The following is a 21,731-nucleotide window of genomic DNA, read 5'->3' as shown; positions in this document are numbered from 1 at the left end:
TGACTCCCAGAAAACCTTTAGCAAAAACCTGTTCAGTGGGCACCTACATGTCATGATTCTAAGTGCCTGCCTAATTTCAGCAGGTAACCGATTCCAGAGGGCTAGAGCCGCAATGCTAAAAACTTATGTACATATAAGCAAATCAGGACTTTTGGGGCATTCCCCCCCCCCCCAGTAGTACTCCTGTCTTTAAATCCTGGAGGCATCTGATTGGCCACTGTGAGAACAAAATGCTGGAGCAGATGGGCCATTGGCCTGATCCAAGAGGCTCTCTTATGTAAATACTGGGCATGGAGGTGTGAATGGAGAAAGGCTCTTTCTCTTCCTGTGGTTTCTGAATCTTCAGTACTTGCTTCTTAATTTAGCTGTCTGTTTTTGTATTTTATTTTTTCAGGTTACAACAGCGTATAAGGAATATGACTATGGCAAAGTCATACGATTACTGCAAGCCTTCCATACTAGAGAGCTGTCTAGTTTTTACTTTAGCATAATCAAGGACAGGTATGTATAATAGTGTACCCTTACTAATGCGAGTCTCCCTATTCACTATACCTTGGTTCCCTCTTAAGAAAGCTTGTCTTTAGGAAACCTCAATGCACACGCAGAGATGCACAAGCAATACATGAACCAGGCCTTTGTTGTTACTAGCTTGCAAAAGCTTCCATCATATGTACGAGTGGAATCTTAAACCTGAAATTTATTTAGTTTTTGATTTTGTGTGTGCTTCACTCCCCCCTAAATAAAACAGTGTGAAAAAATTCTAGCCATCGGTACCAAAACCACTGGGTTCAGTGCTATTTGTGTGTTGACACACACACACACACACACACACGCACACACACACGTATTAATTTGCCAAATGCGAAAGTATATTAGTTGTTTGAAATATAGAAGGGAAAATACTTGGACATTCCCAGTTTAAAATGGCATCATTCCAGCTTTTAATTCCTACCAATATCTAAAAGTTCAATCCCCCCCATTTCAGACTTTATTGTGAAGAAGAAAAAGATCCCAAGCGCCGCTCATGCCAAACAGCCTTAGCTGCAATTTTTGACACGGTGGTTCGTTCTTTTGCACCAATCCTTCCTCATTTGGCTGAAGAGGTATTCCAGTACCTTCCGTATCAGAAAGGTAAGTAGCTGGAGCTGTCAGGTGCTTCTTCACGCAGGGCTCTTGTATGTTATAGCCTTAGCAGTGTGTTTGAGAATCCCTGGGAATTCCTTTATCTAAACATTTGAAGAACTGTCTGTGCATTGGCTGGAATGGTGGAACTGTCTGCAGGCCCCCAAGAAAGTTAAACTAATCATTTTAGGAAAAGATGGGAGTCTTTAAAATCTTGTAATATTGATGATCTAAAGCTAAAATATTAAGAGTGCCCCAATAAGTGAAATTTTAACTGACAGCCTTAGCTTCGCAGGGGTGTTCCAGGGTTGACTATATGAACAGCTGCTTTGGGTATTACCGTAATTTTCGCTCCAAAACACGCACTTTTTTGCTCCTAGAAAGTAAGGGAAAATGCCTGTGCGTGTTAAGGAGCGAATGCACTCGACTGGATCCATGGCTGCCGTCAGTCAAGCAAAGCGGAGCCGCTTGCAGGGCTTTGCACTGCTCTAGCTTTGCTTGCTTTACAGCCAGGAGGAGGGGGAGGAGCCGAGGAGGGAGGGAGGGAAGGAGAGCCATGGCAGCAAAGCGGGCAGCAGCCGCTTACACGCGAGGAGGGACAGACGGGAGCCATAGGGAGCCGGAAAAGTGCTGCGTAGCCAGCAACAGCTGCTGCAGCCTCAGCTAGCAACCCTCTCTAAACGGAGCAATGAGGCTGCAGAGGGACGGCAGGGAACAGGAGGGCTCTGAGCCACAAGCGCAGTGAAAACCAGTAAAAAAGTTTTTTAAAAGGCTGCTGGGGACAGGAGGGCACGGGATGAGGGAGAGAGGGAAATTACGATTCTCCCAGCGTCTCAGCTGATCCGCTGAGCAGGACTTGGGTTGCAGGGGATTCGCCATTAGCTGCGTAAAGCAGCAAAGAGGGAGAGAAGGAGCAAAGTGGGAGAGGAAAGGAGCTGCTTACACTGCTGTAAGTGGCTGCTGTCCGGTTGGCTCCTTTAAAGCAACAGTGCTCTTTCCCTCCCCCCTCCCCTCTCAGCTCGAAAAGCTCCTTTTCCACACACCCCACTCGAGCTCCTTCTCCCCTTTAACCGCTCGCCTGCATCATGAGCCACATCCTTCTCCACACACCCCACGCGTGTTCTTTCTCCCTTAAATCCCTCTCCTGCATCATTAGCCACATCCTTCTCCACACACCCCACGCGTGTTCCTTCTCCCCTTTAACCGCTCGCCTGCATCATTAGCCACATCCTTCTCCACACACCCCACGCGTGTTCCTTCTCCCCTTAAATCCCTCTCCTGCATCATTAGCCACATCCTTCTCCACACACCCCACGCGTGTTCCTTCTCCCCTTAAATCCCTCTCCTGCATCATTAGCCACATCCTTCTCTACACACCCCCACGCATGCTCCTTGTCCCTTGAATGCTTTTCCTTCCCTCCCCACTTAAAACATGGTTACAAAGCACGGATCCACATGGATCCTCAGGATTTTTGCACTGGGTCACCCCAAGTTCACCATCAGATCACATAGCATGTCCATGGCTACAGCCTGCACCAAAAAAATCACACACCCACTGTTTCATGGGGCTGCAATGGCGCAAAAACGTGGTTACAAAGCATGGATCCACATGGATCCTCAGGATTTTTGCATTGGGCTACCCCAAACTCACCGTCAGATCACGTTTGTGGCCACAGCATGAACCACAAAAATCATACATCCACTGTTTCGTTTAGAATATTATTTTCTTGCTTTCCTCCTCTAAAAACTATGTGCGTGTTATGGTCAGGTGCGTGTTATAGAGCGAAAAATACGGTAACCTTTTTCTTTCTTTCAAAGAGTCAGATAGCGTGTTTCGTTCTGGGTGGATGAACACAAGTCCCGTATGGAAGAAACCCGGCCTTGAAGAAGCAGTGGAGGGAGCATGTGCAATGAGAGATGCTTTCCTGGGTTCGATCCCTGGCAAAAATGCTTTGGAATATCAGGTGGTACTTGTGATTGAGCCTGGACTGCTCTTTGAATTAATGGAGGTAAGCGGGAAAATCAATACCATTTGTTCAAACTTCAATTAGTACAGTGTTTGGCTTCCAGAATTCCAACAAGTGCAACAAAGTTCACTCATTTTTGCAGCAATTTTAAAAGAATTTCATTGACCAGATGTTCACTTCAGGGCCTTAAGCAAGGTGCTGGTCTTTACTAGCACTGTGTTTTCAACTTTGTGATATATCACCACCTAATCATAGCAATTTACTGATATAGCACAATGTCTGAAACAAGGATGGAGCCGTGTAGAGGCATTGGCTGGCTTCATGGTTTTTCCCACATTGTGATTTTTGCATAGCGCGCACAATATATTGCTAGGTCAAAAATTTTGAAACCGGTATCATGATATGGACTTCAAACTGGTTTTGGATGATATATCACACAGCCCTAGTGTTTACCTTTAAAGCCCTATGCAGCTTGGGACCAAAATACCAGAGGAGCGCTTCTTCCTATGCCAGCCTAACCATGTCTTGAAGCTTTTCTGCTGACTGTACTCTTGTTGCCTTGTCTATCAGACATAAATCCTTCAGCCACAAAGGAAGAAGCCTTTTGAATGATTTCCCTAAAGAGGCTTGCCTGTTGCAGTCTTTTCCACTCCTGGCTGAAACATCCATTTTTGTTTTTTTTACACAGGCATCTTAAATTAGCTTTACTCTGAATAATGGTTCTAATATACTCATTGTATAAATTTGTACACACTTCTGAAATTCAGAGTAGCTGAATTGGTATGTAAAAAGATTAAAATAAACAGCTGGGGCAGGGGAAAATAGTGCTATTCTCCAGCACTCTGTTCAATTCTGGATCACAACTAGGTTTGTCCACAGTATTGCTTGATGCTTTTGCTGTCTTTTTGTAAAGATATCTATCCATATTCTGCAAATTTAAAAAAGATATTTTGATGCTGTACTGCACTGAAATATTTAAATGTTTCTTTGATTATCCTTTAATCTTTTTGCCACACTTGACATCTTCTCCTGCCACACAGTTTGAGAACCACTGTTTCAAAGGGATCAGTAGGGCTGGTAGGCTTTATGGCTGGACCTGCTTAACTTCAGCCGCAGCCTTCTCTAAATGCAATCATTCACATCCAGGTGCTGCAACATGAGGAGTGTTCCAGTACATCCCAGCTAAACGAAATAATGATGGCATCACAAACGACGCTGCTTAGTGAAGTTCCGAGAGACATAAGCACAGATGATATGATTAAAGGGACATTTCTGATCAACTTAGAAGGTAAGTGCAGAAGGAAATAACTTCCAGCTTGGCATCTGTTTGGACTAGTTGTACCTTCCCTTGTTTCTTGGGGTGGGTGAGCAAGAGACAGAGAGGTCTACCTAAACGTTGAGTCTGTTTCTTTCAATAGGTGGTGATATCCGGGAAGAATCTGCCTATAAAGTCATAGTTCTACCGGCTGCCAAATCAAAATGCCTGCGCTGTCGAAAATACACTGCGGATTCAGCAGACACGCTCTGTGCACGATGCAGGGAAACACTTGGTGGGAAATAGCAACCACGTCTCCATGCTCTCTCAAAAGCAACCTGATATTTTGCTGACTTATTTCTAAGAAATGTGTGTAATGAGAAAACACACACTACTACTGAGGGGAGAGATGTTGGAATGTTTATTTGAAAACTGGTTTGGTGTATATACATAAGCTTGTACATTAATAAACTGCTTGTGAGAGATGCCAGATGGTCTTTGGTGTTCTTAAGGGTATAAGATTTCTTAGTAACAAGTGGCTCCCCCTTTCTTGCTGGTCAAGGATTTCATGCTAACCTGCTGTCAATCCTGTTACGATATGGATGCAATGCGGCAGCGAGCTGCAGCTAGCTGGAAAGCAAAACATGATGGGAATGTTGGGACTGTACCGTGGGAACAGAGGGACAGTCTATTCACAGTGCTGAGCACCGGATTTAGCTCAGAGTGTAATTTGACCTGTACAGGAAGTACAAGAGGTGGAGTTTGTCTCTCTGCTGTTGGAGTCTGAAGAGAGCAGACGCGTTTCTCTGTAACGCTGCAAAGACAGAAATAAAGGCATGTAAATACATTTCTGTCTATCTTTCCCCTCCCTGGGGGGAGCAGGGAGCAGGGAAGAGTGGTGTGTCCTTCTCACGCTGAGGAGGATCGCCGATCGCGACCTAGCCTGTATCCTGCCGGGAAACGCAGACAGGGAGGTCAACAAGGAGATCAAGCCGGGTGCCTGGAGAGTGGCCAGTTTCTCCTGATAAGGCGAGATTTCCTGACAAATCCACCATTGTTGTTGTTGTTTAGTCGTTTAGTCGTGTCCGACTCTTCGTGACCCCATGGACCAGAGCACGCCAGGCACACTTCCACTGCCTCCCGCAGTTTGGTCAGACTCATGTTTGTAGCTTCGAGAACACTGTCCAACCATCTCGTCCTCTGTCGTCCCCTTCTCCTTGTGCCCTCCATCTTTCCCAACATCAGGGTCTTTTCCAGGGAGTCTTCTCTTCTCATGAGGTGGCCAAAGTATTGGAGCCTCAGCTTCGCGATCTGTCCTTCCAGTGAGCACTCAGGGCTGATTTCCTTCAGAATGAAGAGGTTTGATCTTCTTGCAGTCCATGGGAATCTCAAGAGTCTCCTCCAGCACCATAACTCAAAAGCATCAATTCTTCGGCACAACCCACCATTAACAGCAAACATACATGCCAGCAAGATAACTGGGTAATCTCAACCTGCACTCTTTTTCAATTATAGTTAAGAAGTGATCATGTTATATCCTTAGATCTATAGACTGCTGCCCACAAACCCTGCTGCAAATTGAACAGCAACTACATTCCCTCCTTTACAGGTTGATTTCTGCCTTCTGCCCTACGAGATCCAAACTATTCCTATTGCATCCACTGGAAATCTGTGATTCAAAGACCCAGATATGTGTTCGTATCTCATAAGACCAATGCACACCAGAGAAGAATGACTAGTTTATTTTTAATACTTCATATATTGGACAGCTGTGTACAGAAAGCTGAAATTTCAACACAGGGAACCTAGGGGCTAGACAATTTACAATATTTTTACAATAAACTGTACAACAATCAATGTTACAAAAAGACTAATGCTTCTACAGAACCTGATTGGCTTAAATTAGATTCCTAATTTTATTTCTGAGACTTTATCAGAACATCCAAGAGGCAGCTTCTGTTTCAAGATTTTGAAATTAACTTGTGCACTCTGCCCTCCCAATGGAACAATCTTTTTAAGAATGAGCTGCCCCTTGCCCAGTTGTCCAAGCATGATGATTGTATGAAGTAATTATTTAATGCTGTAAGCCTCCACCCAGCTAGCTCCTTGCTAAAAGCAGCCAAGAGACTACTCTGAAAACCAGAAGCAACATACACGTAGGAGCTCCTGCTTTCTCAGCTTCTAATTAAATTCCTCTCAATTTAACATTTAAAATGCAGCAGTTGATTTTCTAGCACATGAAAAACTCTAATATGTTAATCTGGACGACAAAGCTGTTCTTAAACCTGAACTACTGCGCAAGTGCTTCAAGTTAGAAATAAATATTTAAGGTTATATAGACAAATATACAAAGATGATAGGCTGCTGGTGTTACCCACCACAGTAAGGTAGAACTTCACATGGGTAGCATCTCCTAAAAGCCTTAAAAGGGTTCGTTTACAAAAGTCACTTGAAACCATTTCCCACTAGGTGGTTCTTCATCTCTACGTACAAGAGCCATGCACTGGACTTGTACATAAGAACGGTTCAAAACTAGCAGCAGAAATTGTGACCTTGCCATCATGACATTGCTTCCACTGCCTCAATTAGATTCAAGGCAACACTATACTGCCCGTGGTTTTCCGGTAAGTGTTCTATCACTTTGTCTACTAGCTTTGCGGTTGTGGTGATTGGCACATCTACATTTTGAAGATCCTGTGGGTCCTGTAGAGAAAGGGGAGGGGAAACACAAGTCATCAGGCATTCACCTATAAAAGCAATTTTCAAGCTACAGCACCAGGCAACGGAAATGCAGGATTTTCACTTAAATGCTTATTAGGCACCTTCCAATTTTGTGGGTTATTTTCTCCAGAAACACATAATAGTATTCTAAAGCAATGAGCCTGGTCCTTGCCTATTTGCATACTCCACAAAAGCAACACTGGCGTCTGGATGCAAGGGGCGCAGCTACAAGTCCCTACTTAGCTGCCGTAAGGAAACCTCAGTGTTTGTGAAGATCACTGTAACACAGACTACTCCGTGGCAGAAGGGAAACCATGACCCTCTTGTGGTCAGGTGGTGGACAGTGCTGATGATGTCTGTGGCTGCCTGTGAGAAAGAGAATACATATAGGGAACAGAGCTCTGAACCTCTGCCTCCAGTGCCCCTCTTACCCACTGGCAAACCTGTTGCTTTAATCCACCATTAGCTAAGAACATCAATGAGACTACTGGAGGCCATGGCTTCAGCAGCAACTTTGATTCATGGCTGATTTGTTACATCTGACATTGCACAAGCAGCTGGCTGATCTTCAACTGCTACAACCAGAAGAGCAGAGCTGCCTGGTTGTTCTGGTGGGCCACAAAGAGGTCATCACTTAGAAGCTGGACAAGGGCACCCCCTTTCCCGCCTCTTTCTGAGATTTTGACCAGGGGGCAGGATTGTTTTCTTTCGTTATTATGGCGTGCATTTTTGTGTTTTTATATTGTGATCCTCGGATGAAGGACTCTATATAAATTTTATAATTAATGAAAGTAATAATATGTACTTGGTTTAGTCACAAATAGGATTAAGTGCACTCTTTGCATACCCAGGGCGAGTGGTGGTTATTGGGTAGCGTTCAAGTAAGAGGTACTTGGAGTAGATCCATAGAAATTAATGAACACAAGTAAGTTAGGTCCACCTATATCCAAGAAGGGACAGAGGGAGTGCAGCCCTGTTATTCTTCCTTGATCTTTCAACAGCTTTTGATACCTGGCCTGACTGCTGTGGCTGAGCAGCAGAGGCACTGTATTACAGTGGTTTCGTTCCTACCTGCACAGCTGAGTCAAGAGAGTGGCATACAAAAGCCCTGTTGTAGTACATCTGTATACTGAAATACTAACATCAAATAAGGTAGTGTGCTCCTGCTCTAAGGCCATTCTTTTTTGTTCAAATGGCTGCTAATCCTAGAGAGATACAACCACCTTATGCCCAGGGTTGGTCCTACTATGCTTTGTGAGCAAATTCCGTTATTTAGACTGCAATTATAAGGAGCCCTGCTGAACCAGGCAGGCATTAACTTCCAAGTTAAAATTTACTGTGTTTTTTTTTTTTTAAGAAGGGGAGGGGGGCAGTGACTGCGAAAACTTCCTGGAGTCATCTGATCCCCACTACATGAGGTACAATGCCAGGCATGTCTTTGTAGCCAGATCTACAGTAGAGTCCAGATTCCATGCCACATGGCACACTCTGGCTAAAGATTAACAGTCATATAAGACACAGGAGTCACCTCAAGTACGAATCTTAGTCAGAAATTATTCATGCATATTAACGCACTCAGAGCGGGCATTGCTTAGAGCAAAGACAGCCTCACTTTGGAAACTTTCAGATGTGAAATGCTTCTCTAGACATTTATATCTTTTATACCAAGTGTATGAAGCACTAAGGGGCAAATGGGGCTTGTCAACCTGGGAAAGATAGCCCATCTAAAAGAAGGAAAACTCTGATCATAAACCGCTGCCTTGCAGGGTATCTTCAAGAGAAGAAAAGGCTAAGGAGTAAATCCAGAATGGAGTCCCCAAGATAGTTGGATGGTGCCTTATATGCCTCCTTCCAGCAACTCTTGCTGCCATGCTGTTGCCAAATGTATTGCTCTGCTTTCCTTTGGACCACATCACTGAGGCCAAGGGGCGACTTGTCATCTGAGCAGCCAAAGACCTCCACACACACTGCCCAGGCTTGTGCTCCAGTTAGATCACTTCGGTGCTGCTAACACGGTTTGACTTCACCCCCTTAGGTGTACTCCATTGTCCCTCGAGACAGACAGATGCCAACAACATAGTATGAAGCACTTAATAAACTTATGGACTTGGTGAAATCTTAAACACTCTTCCTCCTTGTGTTATTTGATGTAAAAAGATGCTTTTAGTCAAAGGACATTACCATAGCTTTAAGCCATGTGCAGAGTGTTGGAGGCAGCCTGGCCAGTAGCTCCATGCCTTCCTTGGTCTGGGTGTGCAGTAAGGCGTAGGCAAGCCTCTGTCCGGTCAGCACCAACAGCTGAGATGCAAGGACTTCTTTGTCGTGTACTTGAAGAATAGCCTGAATATTACAGGACATGTTAACACAATCATATAAAAAGAAGAGCACTGGTATATTAAGAGCAGAACTTCAGTGTTCTACCTAGGCACAAAGGAAACGATTGACCTCAAAACAAGATTGGCAATGATTAAAGTCCAGGCATGTCCTAAGTCCGTTTCTGGGCCTAATCAGGCCTGCTGGTCAGTATAATCCTGCTCCTGTGGCAGTTTATTTCCTGGGGCAAAATCCTTAAAAAACCTCAACAACTTCAACCCTGAAAAAAAGTTAACAACTTTGGTCGGCCCTCACGGCCCTTCACTTCATCAAATCTGGCCCTCTTTGAAAAAAGTTTGGACACCACTGGATTAAACCAATTTAGAAGGGTTTGATTACAGAATTGTGGAGTTGGAAGGGGACACAATTATCAGCTAGTCATTTGAACAAAGCAGTGCAAGAATCTTTCACCCAACATGGGGCTTGAACCCACAACCCTGGGATTAAGAGTCTCATGCTATCCAGCCTCTGTTGGACTTGCCTGAAGGGTGTTTCTGTGTGATGGCATACTGGACCCAGGTGGGTTTAGCTCCACCTATTGCTCAAAGGCAGTAACCTAGTTGCCTTTCAGGAAACTTTCAACCACCCAAGTTTTGCAAATGCAGGATGCACAAACAAAAAAATGAAACACACCTGCAATGCAGACAACAACAGATCCTAGGAATTACAAAAACAGACTACCCATTAAATTTGAGATCTTAAGGCGGACAGCCAAAAGCATCCACATAGGGTGTGATCCTGGGCACAGTCTGTCATCGTGTAGAAACACCCTTCAGGTAAGTCCAAAGGACCCTTCTCCCCTGATGGCATATTAGACCAAGGTGGGATGTAGGGTGGATAAAGGCTGCCTAAGAGGGAGGAACAACACTTTTAAAGACTTGCTTTCCAAAGGCCAATTCAACGGAAGGAAATAACATTATGTCATAGGCTTAACCCATAGCCACAGCATGAGGATCAGTCAGGAGACCTAGCTAAGTACCGTATTTTCCCATCTATAATATGCCCCCATGTATAAGACGCCCCCTATCTGGGGGGACTCTGATTTAAGAAAATGAGGGAAGATCTATCTGTGTATCACACCCCCAAATTTTGGACATTATTTTTTTTGGGGGGGGGGGAACGAGTCTTATCCACGGAAAAATACGGTACTTGTGAGGAACAGTTGCCCTCTGACACATGCTACACATTAACTTCTTTTTTTACCTCTTCTCCAAGGTGATCAAGGCCATAGTTGTACAGCTCACACACATAGTGCCGCCTAATTATATCCTCTGCGACCTGAAGGTGCTGAGCCAAATCCAAAGCCAAGGCCGGCCAATCTCTGTCTTTCACAGACACGGCGACTAACTCTTCGGGGCTGTCTTTTGTTTTCTGAGATGAAGACTGGGCTTGCGCCACGGCACTCACCAGTTTGGTTAAGAACTGCAAAGGAAACAAGACCGCCACATCAGTAGCAGTTCAGTTTGACAAAACACAACCGCCACCAATTTCCCCCAAGGTTTTAACTAACTTGATGACGTATAGACAGCAGAGCTGGATCCACATCGCCGCTGGGCAACAACTGGATTGAAGTAAGGTCTTTGAAAAAGGCATTTTTACCCTGCACAGAGAAAAAACCAAATAATATTCTTTTAAAATCATGGAGGAATTTGGAAAGAAAAGAATCAGTTAATAACAAATTATAGAAGAAGAAGAAGAGTTTGGATATGATCTCCCGCTTTATCACTACCCAAAGGAGTCTCAAAGCTAACATCCTCCTTTCCCTTCCTCCCCCACAACAAACACTCTGTGAGGTGAGTGGGGCTGAGAGACTTCAGAGAAGTATGACTAGCCCAAGGTCACCCAGCAGCTGCATGTGGAGGAGCGGGGAAGCAAACCCGGTTCACCAGATTACGAGTCTACCGCTCCACCACACTGGTTCTTTTCTCAGAGAAAGATGGCATTCAAAGTCCAAGGAACTGACATCAAGAGCGAAAACATTTGCGACTTATAGTAAAGTTGCACAATGATTTAGCCATCTGCAGCTTCCTAACACGTGTACGTTAAGGGGTGTGGGGGGGGGGGAAACCCACTCATTTGACCAATTCAAATGAGTATTAATTTCTATTTAGATTAAATGAGGTTGAGTATTAATTTCTATTTGGAATTTTCCAATGTGATGTGGCCCTGAATGCAGTGTTGGTTGTTGGTACAAAATACAGGAGACAGGACTGAAAGAAGCCAATGGGTTGCATAAAACGAAATCATCCCATTTGCGCAAGCAAAAAAATGTTCGGGGGGGGGGGGGAGAGAAGAAGTTCCATTGTGAAAGCAGACATCCTTGCATGAGCTCAATGACTTCACTGGATACAACCCCATGTGTGCCATGGTTCCAAAAATCTAAAGGACAGTTTCGGATTTTCCTTTCCTCTTTGATCCAATTAAATGCCACTGAAGATACTGGATCAGAAGCAACTTTTCAGGGGGGAATGAGCGGCTGCCGTCTGGATTTGAACTCTAGTCTTCCAAACTGCCCACTCCTGCCCCAAGTATGTAAAATATATATACATTTTTCAGCAACTTGTCTGATTTTGACTCGTTGGCAGCTCTTTTATAACGTACATACCTTGCTGTCAAACAGGGAGAGAGGCTTCACACTCTTCAGCGAAAACTTCATGATTGCATACAAGATGCTACAGAGCACAGACTGGTGCTCCACGAGGGGGTAATGGATGTGCTTCTGCTCAAGGGCTAGTTCCACAAGGGAGGTCTGCCCTTCGACTGACACCCAGGCGTCTTCCGTGTCCAGCACAGGAAGCTGCATTTCATCACTCCCTATATCAGCCTGCAGAAAAGCAGGGGAAAGCATTGGCACTTGAAATGTCACTGTAATTTCATCCTCAATGAGATGTTTTCAACACTAGTAGGTGGGGAGGGGGTCGCGGCTGAAGGTGCAAAAAGAAGAAATCTGCGCAGCAGAACCAGTGTTGCAAAGGGATAATATCAAGATGAGTACACATTCACTCAAAGCTACTGTACTTTCTGGCTTGAAATCTGTTGTGTTACATGGATACCAAAGTCTTTAAGGACTTGCTCATTAACATTTCCTATGAAAAGATAACATGGGGTGGAATTCAACATCTCGATCATCTGGTCATTCCATCTGCACAAGCATTGCAGCTTCCTGGATAGAATGACCCCCCCTCCTCCCTCCCTGGGCTGCTATGATGATGATGATGAAGAAGAAACATTGATAGAGTTAAAACTAAACACACACACACACACACACAAACAAACAAACAAACAAACAAACAAACCGATAGATAGATAGATAGATGATAGATAGATAGATAGATAGATAGATAGAAAGATAGATAGATAGATGATAGATAGATAGATAGATAGATAGATAGATAGATAGATGATAGATAGATAGATGATAGATAGATAGATGATAGATAGATAGATAAAGGTAAAGGGACCCCTGACCATTAGGTCCAGTCGTGCCCGACTCTGGGGCTGCGGCACTCATCTCGCTTTACTGGCCGAGGGAACCGGCGTACAGCTTCCGGGTCATGTGGCCAGCATAACTAAGCTGCTTCTGGCGAACCAGAGCAGCCCACAGAAACGCCGTCTACCTTCCTGCCAGAGCGGTACCTATTTATCTAATTGCACTTTGACATGCTTTTGAACTGCTAGGTTGGCAGGAGAAGGGACCGAGCAACGGGAGCTCACCCTGTTGTGGGGATTCGAACAGCCAACCTTCTGATTGGCAAGTCCTAGGCTCTGTGGTTTAACCCACAGTGCCACCCGCGTTCCTAGATAGATAGATAGATAGATAGATAGATAGATAGATAGATATAAAAATAGAACCCCCCTGGTTTTACCTCTTTTATCTCAACTTTCCCAAGCCAGTTTTGGGGGGTGGGGAGCCCTTGCACAGAGTTTCCACTGACGAGACTCATTAGATCAGTCCTGCCCAGAGGGTTTGTGGGTGAATGGTTCCCAGGTCTGGGAACAGGTTGCCTGACCTGGTTGGGGTCACATTCTCCTAAAGGACTAGGTGAATCCCACCCACGGACTCTTTGTTGTACAGAAGCTTTCATTCCTCTCTATTGCACAGAAACAGAGTTGCAACATGCCGCTTTATTAATCTATTACAAACAACAGTGTATCTGAAGAAGTGTGCATGCACACGAAAGCTCATACCAAGAACTAACTTAGTTGGTCTTTAAGGTGCTACTGGAAGGAATTTTTTTATTACAAACAACGTGAGTCTCAGGTTTGGGGGGTGGGTGTTACCTCCATTAGTGTCTGAAGAAGATCTGAGCAAGACCCAAGAAAAGATGTCATTGCCATGTCACTCATCCCCACATCCTGTTTGAGAAAACAACATTAGCCTGCGCAATGTGCTTTTTCCTGCACACATTTTAAAACATTCTGGTTTTCTGGAACAGAGGAGACTGAGTTATAGCAAAAATAAAATCTTAACTCTTGTGCTAAACAAGACGCCGAAGGAAAAGAGAAACCAGCAATAATAAAACACTTTAAATAAATATTCAATATGTTCATGACATTTCCCACTCAAGTAATAACTAATATTCAAAAGAGCTCTTCCCATTGAAGATGTTTATGTAAAACAATGATAAAGACCAACAAGTGCCTTAGAAAATATAATTCCCCTTATTTTTCATCAATACTTTGGTTTACATTGCTGCTTAAATCAAGGCCAATTCAAATAAAAGTACTCAATATTAATCTGATCCCAATCACTTTCAGTGGATTTGTCCCTGGCTAGGCTAAAATTTTAATTAAAAGACCGCTCAAATAGATACTGACTATGTTGAAAGCAGACTGCACTAAAATTATAAGGAGATAAAGACTGTTATGGAGAAAAATATTCAGAACACAATATCACTGTTGTCTAACGTTGGTAAAAGCAGAGCCCTTATTCTGCAGAAACATCATGAATATGGAAGTGCAAAACTGTTCAAAGTTACCTAGGTTTCAAAAAAAACCACCCTTACATTTCATAGAATCAGAGTTGGAAGAACCTTACATTTCATAGAATCAGACCCTGAGGGTCATCTAGTTCAACCTCCTGCAATCCAGAATTCTCAACTAGATCATACATGAGAGACGGTCACCCAACCTCTGCTTGAAAACCTCCACAGAAGGAGAGTCTACAACCTCCAAAGGGAGATCCTTCCACTGCCAAACAGCTCTTACAGTCAGAAAGTACTTTCTGATGTGTAGTCAGAAACTCCTTTCTTGTAACTTGAATCTTATTGGTTTGGGTCCTAGCCTCGAAAGCTACAACGGGCCCAGGACAGAACCCTACAGCTCCCCACTTTTTCCAGGATGATGAGGAACCGTTAGTGAGTACTCTTTGTGTCAACCAACTACAAATCCACCTTGTCCAGTCCACATTTTACAAGCTTTTCCCAAGCATGTGGTTAGGATTAAACCACACGCTTAGGCAAGGTAAAACCACTAACATCACCTGATAGAGGCCACAACTAAAAGTCTGAACCAACAGGAAACCCACATTCAGGTTAACACAAGTGCTGTCAGATATGCCATTTTTACAGATATGCCATTTTAATCAGAAATGGTAACAACAACAACAAAATTACTTGCCCGTCTGCATAATCTGTCTTTTGGTGCTTTTCCAACCTATTAAAGAAATGGTTTCTTGTTAAGTATCAGAATCCATTTAGTAAAAGCAAAGAACTCAATACATTGGGTTTGCTCCCATCAGTCAATGTACAGATCCTCTCCCTCCCATTATTCCCTACAGGCAAACGAGAGGAGATAGCCCAGGAGTTTAAAAAAATTAAGCTTCCTTTCTGTCTGAGCAGCACACACAAAACCAGTTCCCTTCCATCTGGGACAAATTCTGTTTTGTGAACTGCTGTGCAATCACTAAGGCAACTGGCCTCACCCAAAATCCCAGAGTTGGGCCAGCAGGAAAATCAGTCGGTACACAACAAAAGCAACTGACACCTGAAATACTAAATCCCTGGCAAATTTTATCATAAAACCAAGCAAAACAAAATTGGTTAACTTTTTTTTTTAAGTAAGAAATGTATTTAAAATGCAGCTGCAACACTTATCCAGTTAGTCTCATAAAACTTTTTGATTTAAAAGGTGCACCTACTTATTGGAAAAACAGGGGGTTTTTAAGGTAAGTACTTGCAAAATTACAGATAGCATACGCCTTCTGAAAAAGTAATCTTCTCTCAGCTTATGGGAGTGTGAAAAGTGAGAACGTCCCTTCTAAGACAACAACAAGCACTATCTAAAAACCAACTCAGAAGGGGGGGGGGCGTTCTTCAGAACTGTTTAAATCTACATATGTTTTTATGTGAACATTAAATTAGCCCACCAAACCCATATCATTAGCTGACTATGATGTCTTTAACTGAGTGCCCTAGTTTAAAACTGATTTCCGTAGTGTTGCCCCCACTTCATAGAAAAAGAAAAGGGGAAAGTATAATTCAATATTTACCTTGTCCATTAAATAGGTAGCAGCAGAAAGTCTTTTCACGATGAATGTGTTCCACATCATCAGAGCAATTCCTAAAACAGTTACAGTAGAAGGCTATGTCAAAAATATTTTTTGTCAGGCAAGATTCATAGGGTGAAATCCAACATTGCATGAGCAGACGACTTCTTGCTGTTGTTCCCTAGTGCCCCACACAAACACACCCATGCCCCCAATCCTCTGAAACAGATTTGAGGGGTTCTCACGAAGCACTAAGCTAAAAGGAGGAGAGGACGAGAAAGTCCTGTTGTACAAGCAAAGTCCATTCTAATCACAGATCACCACAACTGGATATCATTGCACAGGATGCAACGTCTTTGAAAAGTGTTGATGTGAATGCTTCTGTGAAATAAAGAAGATTGCTTTGGTGGAAAAGAGCTTCCTCTATTTATACTGCTTTGAAGGTGGAAAGATTTTTCCAGTGGTGTTTAAGTGCGAAAGTCATTAAATGTTGTACTGATTCAGTAAGCAAACTCTAAGAAGGATTTGGGGGGGACTGTGACACTGCCTGAACGTTTTCTTTCTTTTGCCGAAGTTCTGACCTCTTAAACCAGACCAACACACTTCTCTCAAGATTTGTTGGTCTAGATAGAATATACTAGTTTTTAACAACAGCTTCTCACAGTCAACGTTTGCAGGGAGAAACCTCCATAGATCAGTTTGATTGAACAGTAAGTACCACTTCCGCCAATGTCTCCCAAGAATTACATAAGCTGATCCTTCCATAGTAGCTGCCACAAAGAATATTATAGCTGTGAAATCCTAACCACACATTCCACGCATACAATTTTGAATCCATCATCTCTACTCCACTCTACAGATTGACAGCATGCAGAATCTTGTGCTATTCAAGTATTAAATAGTTCTTTCATGCTTACCATACTGAACATGAGCATTATTGATGCATCTGAGATGTTCTATACACCTGATGAGAAAACGTGCTTCCTTGTATTAAAGAGAGAGAAACAGAGCGTTAAAATCGGTCAATGCAATGAAGTAAATAAGCTGAAAGTTGGTGCCTCTTAAGCTACTTGTTGCAAAATTTGTAGCCTTGACCTAACATTTCAAACTTGTTTTTTTCAATGACATTAGCTTTGCAGGCTGAAACTCAAGTACACACACAGAGGAGCATTTCACTTTTTCTTTCAAACAAGAAAGCTGAGAGTAGGTTCCCCCCCCCCCCAAAAAAAGCTTTGTTCTGGAAAGATTATTCAGATAGAAATAATAATAGCTAACTGGCAGTCACTGCAGGGTTTAAGAGAGCAGTTATAACAACATTAAAGCAGCTGATGCTGTGCATAAGAATGTGGGAGAGAGATAAGAAGACTGAAAATAACTTTTTTAAAAACATTGTGAACCACAGTAACAGTGAACTTGTCTCTTCGGAGGAGGAGGAGTTTGGATTTGATATCCCGCTTTATCACTACCCTAAGGAGTCTCAAAGCGGCTAACATTCTCCTTTCCCTTCCTCCCCCACAACAAACACTCTGTGAGGTGAGTGGGGCTGAGAGACTTCAGAGAAGTGTGACTGGCCCAAGGTCACCCAGCAGCTGCATGTGGAGGAGCGGAGACGCGAACCCGGTTCCCCAGATTACGAGTCCACCGCTCTTAACCACTACACCACACTCATTCAGACTTCCTTTTGCACTGTGCTTTCTAGACCAAGGTCTGAGTGTGTGTGTGTGTGTGTGTGTGTGTGTGTGCGCACGCATGTGTGTTTTCCTGGTGCTTTCCCTGGGAAAATCAACATTTTACTCCTGAATCAGAGCAAACAGCAGCCTGCGGAAAACTTGATTGCTGTTTGCTCCAATTCAGCGATAACATGTGGGTTTTCCCAGGGAAACAACAACACTCTGACACTCTGACACACAGCATTAAAGCCCAAACCTGTGCCCAGAAACATGGCGCAAAAGGAAGTCTCAGTGTGCCCTCATGCACAAGAGTATCTGGGGTACTGCTTCTTTTTTCAATCATCCTACACTGGGAAAACTCCTCTGACTGGCTGAATTCAGTCTAGCGTGGGAGAGAGGGTCAATAAGGATCCACCAGATGATCTCTGAGTGATTTACAGTAGACAAGGCAAAACTTTGATTCCCAATCATTTAACAATAGTAACAAAAGCAGGCAGCTACATTAGACTGGTGAAGTTAAGGAGAGGAGTTTTGTCTGAAAGGGCAGAGCGCTCATTTCAGTTCTGGTACTCAAAACAAATCCTAAACTCAGGATGTGCTGAGAGACACCCTGTTCTTTCATTCTGCATCTGGCTCTGATTGTTTCTTTTACTAGCACTCCCAAGATCTACCAAAACAGATGAAAAAAGTCTGAAGTTTACCAGCCCCTGATCTAATGCAACAGCCTTATCTTCCAAGAAGCCAGCTTTATACTCTGTATTGCTATGTGCCCTAATTTGCTTTAGTCTGCAAAACACACAGACACATAGTTCAGTCTAGCATTGTAGAAGCTGATAATGTGAAAACAGCTAACAAATTATGACAGCTGAGCTGAGCATTACAAACACAGTGCAAATTTTGTCCTCCTTGCAAAATAAGTGGTAAAGTCGCTTTCTAACTTGAAACTGGCCCGAGCAGCTTTTTCTTTCTTCAATGAGTCAGTCTTACATACACACACACACACACACACACACACACACACACACACACACATTATATATATATATATATGCTAGTTTACATTATTTACATCACATAGCAACAGCACCTGTAAGGTGGGAAAGAGGCAGTGAAATGCCCCATTACCTCTGGGTCCTTGTTCCACTGCACAACATACTCCCAACAGCAATGTGCATGCAGCACATCCGCCTCCAGGCTACAAGGAAACTCCTGATATGCGAGATGCAGTAATTCTAGAAATAAAAGTTACAGGAGATTGTTCTTAAGCAATTTGCTGTTTGCCAGTTAGAAACAATTCAGTCATTTCTGTTTGCTCCTGAAGTAACTTTTCATTCAAAGATTTGCTTTGCATTTTTACCTAATATGGTTTCCAAGCCTTTCTGGTCTTCTGCGGCCTCCTCTAGAAAACTGCTGTCTGTGTGTGGCATTTCCTCTTTGCTTTCTGCTTCTTCTCTCTGCCTCCCCAGCCTAAGTAATGGCAGACTGAGGTCCTGCTTGAAAACCCATTTTGCTACGCTGTCAGCAATGCCTCCTAAGACAAAGGAAAAGACTCAGTTTTATGTTTCGCTTTGAAAACAAGCCTAGGCCCAGTTCACACATAACACCCCGCCCGCTATCAAATAGTACCATCTTCCTCAGGGGAAACCAATGTGGTACCTTCCAGATAGTTGGATTTCAATTCCTATCACCCCTAACCATTGCGCATGCTGGCTGGGGCTGATGGGAGTTTGGAGGTCCATCCCCGTCCTGGATGATAACGTTTCAGGTTGCAGATAGCTAAGAATGCAAGAGTCCTGCTGGGTCCGTCCAAAGGCCCATCTATTGTAGCATCATGTTCTCACAGTGACTAACAAAAATGTCTGTGGAAATGTCCACAAGCAGGACATGAGTACAATAATACAAAATCATGCTGGGATGCTCTTACATGGAAAAACTCTTCCCCATATATAGAAAAAGAGCATATCAGTGAAAAACGTTAGACCAGGCATGGCCAAACTTGGCCCTCCAGATGTTTTCGGACTACAACTCCCATCATCCCTAGCTAACAAGACCAGTGGTCAGGGATGATGGGAATTGTAGTCCCAGAACATCTGGAGGGCCAAGTTTGGCCATGCCTGGGTTAGACAGAGCCTTTTACCTCAGAATGCTAGTTTTCAACATTCAAATGTGAAACAATGCATGTGCAACCTAGGAAAGCAAGCAGCATCTGTATAATGAATGGCTTGGAAGGCCACATTCCCTTGGGGGTCTTCTTTTGGGGACTGTACACCAGCACAAAGCCACCCCACCCTGCCATTTTCACCCATCCTCCCTCCCTCCCCTCCTCTCTCGCTCACACACCATCTATTCTCTCTCTTACACATCCCACCAAAATTAACAACCATCCCAGATTGCACCAGCATTGCCTTTCTAAGGAACTTCCAGGTCTGCTCCCCCCTCCCCCACTGCATTTTATGCTTTTGCAGAAACAGGTGTTGGGGGATAGGGAGAAAGGAAAAGCAAACAGGCAGTTCCCCACCCACAAGATAAAGGTTGATTCTGTTGAATGTATGGGCAGGCCCAATGTTTCATATCCAATATGAAATTTCTTCAATAAATTTAGAAGGGCCGAATTCATCAAGTATCTAGAGAGAGAGAGACCGTATGGCTCCCATGCATTGCAACCCTGTAATTGCTCCTAATTTTTTTCTATTGGATTCTCCAGAATGCTCAGAAAACTCAAACCTGCTGGAACCTTTATACCCATTATTTAATGCTGTGTATCTTATGCATTTTTACTGCTGTATGTTGCATTTTAAAGTATTTCATTGGATTGAGATTTTAAACTGTTTTAAGATGCCCCAAGTGGTAATGGGCAGTAGAGGAGCATGATAGAAATGTTTACACACACACACACTCTTAATATATAACATATAATCTTCCTACTTCAGGCTGAGCTCTCTCACCCAGCAGTAACATCGCTTGCAGTTGTCATAATGCAAAGAGGAAGGCGAACTTTACCATATTGGGCGCATATGTCATCTATATGCAATCCTGGCCTATGATCTAAATTAGTCTAAGCATTGAGAAAAAGATAATTGTGGAGAGCTTAAAAGGGGGGGGGGCTGATCTGAGCAAAGGCAGGAAACAAACTGAAGCCCCTATAAGAGACATATCCTGATACTTCCTCTTAAGTTTAGCTTTTTCTGCCTTCAATCACTAGGGGGAACCAAACCCACAGAAGAACCTTTGTCATGGGAGAAGACAACATTCAAAGCTATAAATTCAGATGGCAGTATCATTGCTTAAATCAAAGCAATTGCTTAAGCTTCCCCCTATGCGGTTTTAAAAACCATTTTTTATTAAGATAGCTTACCATCTTAATGTCTCGCTTGAGGCCAATGTCAACATGCACCCAGTCAATCCTTTGTTTCACCAGCCCTTTTCTCTGCTGGGACATGAGCACTGGTGCAGGCCACATAAACTACTACTGACACTAATCCCATTATCAGATTCTACCACACTGAACCTGAAATTGTCCTGTAAAGACTAACAGAATGCCTGGTCGTTTGCTCGAAAACGCTGTTTTTTACATTCATAACTGCACATCTTCCTTCAGGCTTCTTCCACACCTCTGGGATTTGTTTTCTCTCTCTCTCACGCACACACACAGTTCAGATAGTACAACAACTGCGGCACCTTACTGACTCTAACCCAACCCTGCTGGGGCAAGTTCTTCAGCATGAAACCACAGATCAGCAGTGGGGGAATTCTGGACCGCAGGCCCAATTAGGCCTGGTGAGGAGCCACCTGCCCCACACCTGATATCAGGTGTGGGGCGGAGAAAGAGGTACGTGGCTATCAAGAAACCACTGGGAGTCTTGAAGTGCACTCCCCATTGTTCCTTAGTAAGCAAAAAAGGGACAGCAAGCTAGAGGCTTCTGATAGCCATGGTGACTGCTAGGACACGAGGCAGGGAGGCAGAAATCCAGTAGAAGCACTTGCTCACAGAAGATGGGGAAGACCTTTGATTTCCCCTGCAATCTCCTGTGTCACCTTCACAGGGATTGCAAACGCTCTGGAACAGATTTTTCAGGGAGCATGGGGGCCACAGGGGAATGGGCAAAAACTGCCCACCTCCCCTCTTCTGCAAATGA

The 21,731-nt window shown here is 43.7% G+C and overlaps 2 protein-coding genes and 1 long non-coding RNA gene across 3 annotated transcripts in view; 1 reads left to right on the top strand and 2 right to left on the bottom strand.

The window, feature by feature from the left end:
- Positions 1-4,829, top strand: part of IARS2 (isoleucyl-tRNA synthetase 2, mitochondrial) — a 34,012-nt gene extending 29,183 nt beyond the window's left edge. The window contains exons 19-23 of the mRNA XM_081185980.1: positions 395-501; positions 986-1,131; positions 2,941-3,131; positions 4,236-4,377; positions 4,508-4,829. Coding sequence (XP_081042106.1) covers positions 395-501; positions 986-1,131; positions 2,941-3,131; positions 4,236-4,377; positions 4,508-4,650 — 729 coding nt within the window. The 3' untranslated portion in view covers positions 4,651-4,829. The remainder of the gene's footprint in view (positions 1-394; positions 502-985; positions 1,132-2,940; positions 3,132-4,235; positions 4,378-4,507) is intronic.
- LOC308582745 lies at positions 4,743-5,466 on the bottom strand. Its single transcript, XR_014005832.1, has 2 exons — positions 5,397-5,466; positions 4,743-4,932 (listed from the first exon to the last, which is right to left on the bottom strand). It is a non-coding gene; the product is annotated as an uncharacterized lncRNA (long non-coding RNA).
- Positions 5,467-6,070: 604 nt separating this feature from the next.
- RAB3GAP2 (RAB3 GTPase activating non-catalytic protein subunit 2) overlaps positions 6,071-21,731 on the bottom strand; it is a 49,155-nt gene continuing 33,494 nt past the window's right edge. The window contains exons 25-35 of the mRNA XM_081185957.1: positions 18,953-19,126; positions 18,721-18,827; positions 16,843-16,909; positions 15,929-15,999; positions 15,058-15,093; positions 13,720-13,794; positions 12,044-12,262; positions 10,949-11,038; positions 10,642-10,860; positions 9,247-9,405; positions 6,071-7,047 (exon numbers count right to left, since the gene is read on the bottom strand). Coding sequence (XP_081042083.1) covers positions 6,904-7,047; positions 9,247-9,405; positions 10,642-10,860; positions 10,949-11,038; positions 12,044-12,262; positions 13,720-13,794; positions 15,058-15,093; positions 15,929-15,999; positions 16,843-16,909; positions 18,721-18,827; positions 18,953-19,126 — 1,361 coding nt within the window. The 3' untranslated portion in view covers positions 6,071-6,903. The remainder of the gene's footprint in view (positions 7,048-9,246; positions 9,406-10,641; positions 10,861-10,948; positions 11,039-12,043; positions 12,263-13,719; positions 13,795-15,057; positions 15,094-15,928; positions 16,000-16,842; positions 16,910-18,720; positions 18,828-18,952; positions 19,127-21,731) is intronic.

The sequence above is a fragment of the Podarcis bocagei genome, assembly GCF_964188305.1.
Source record: "Podarcis bocagei genome assembly, chromosome: 3".
In the NCBI taxonomy this organism is placed as follows: Eukaryota; Metazoa; Chordata; class Lepidosauria; order Squamata; family Lacertidae; genus Podarcis; species Podarcis bocagei.
The sequence above is the reverse complement of the archived record's forward strand: the minus strand, read 5'-3'. Positions and strand labels throughout refer to the sequence as shown.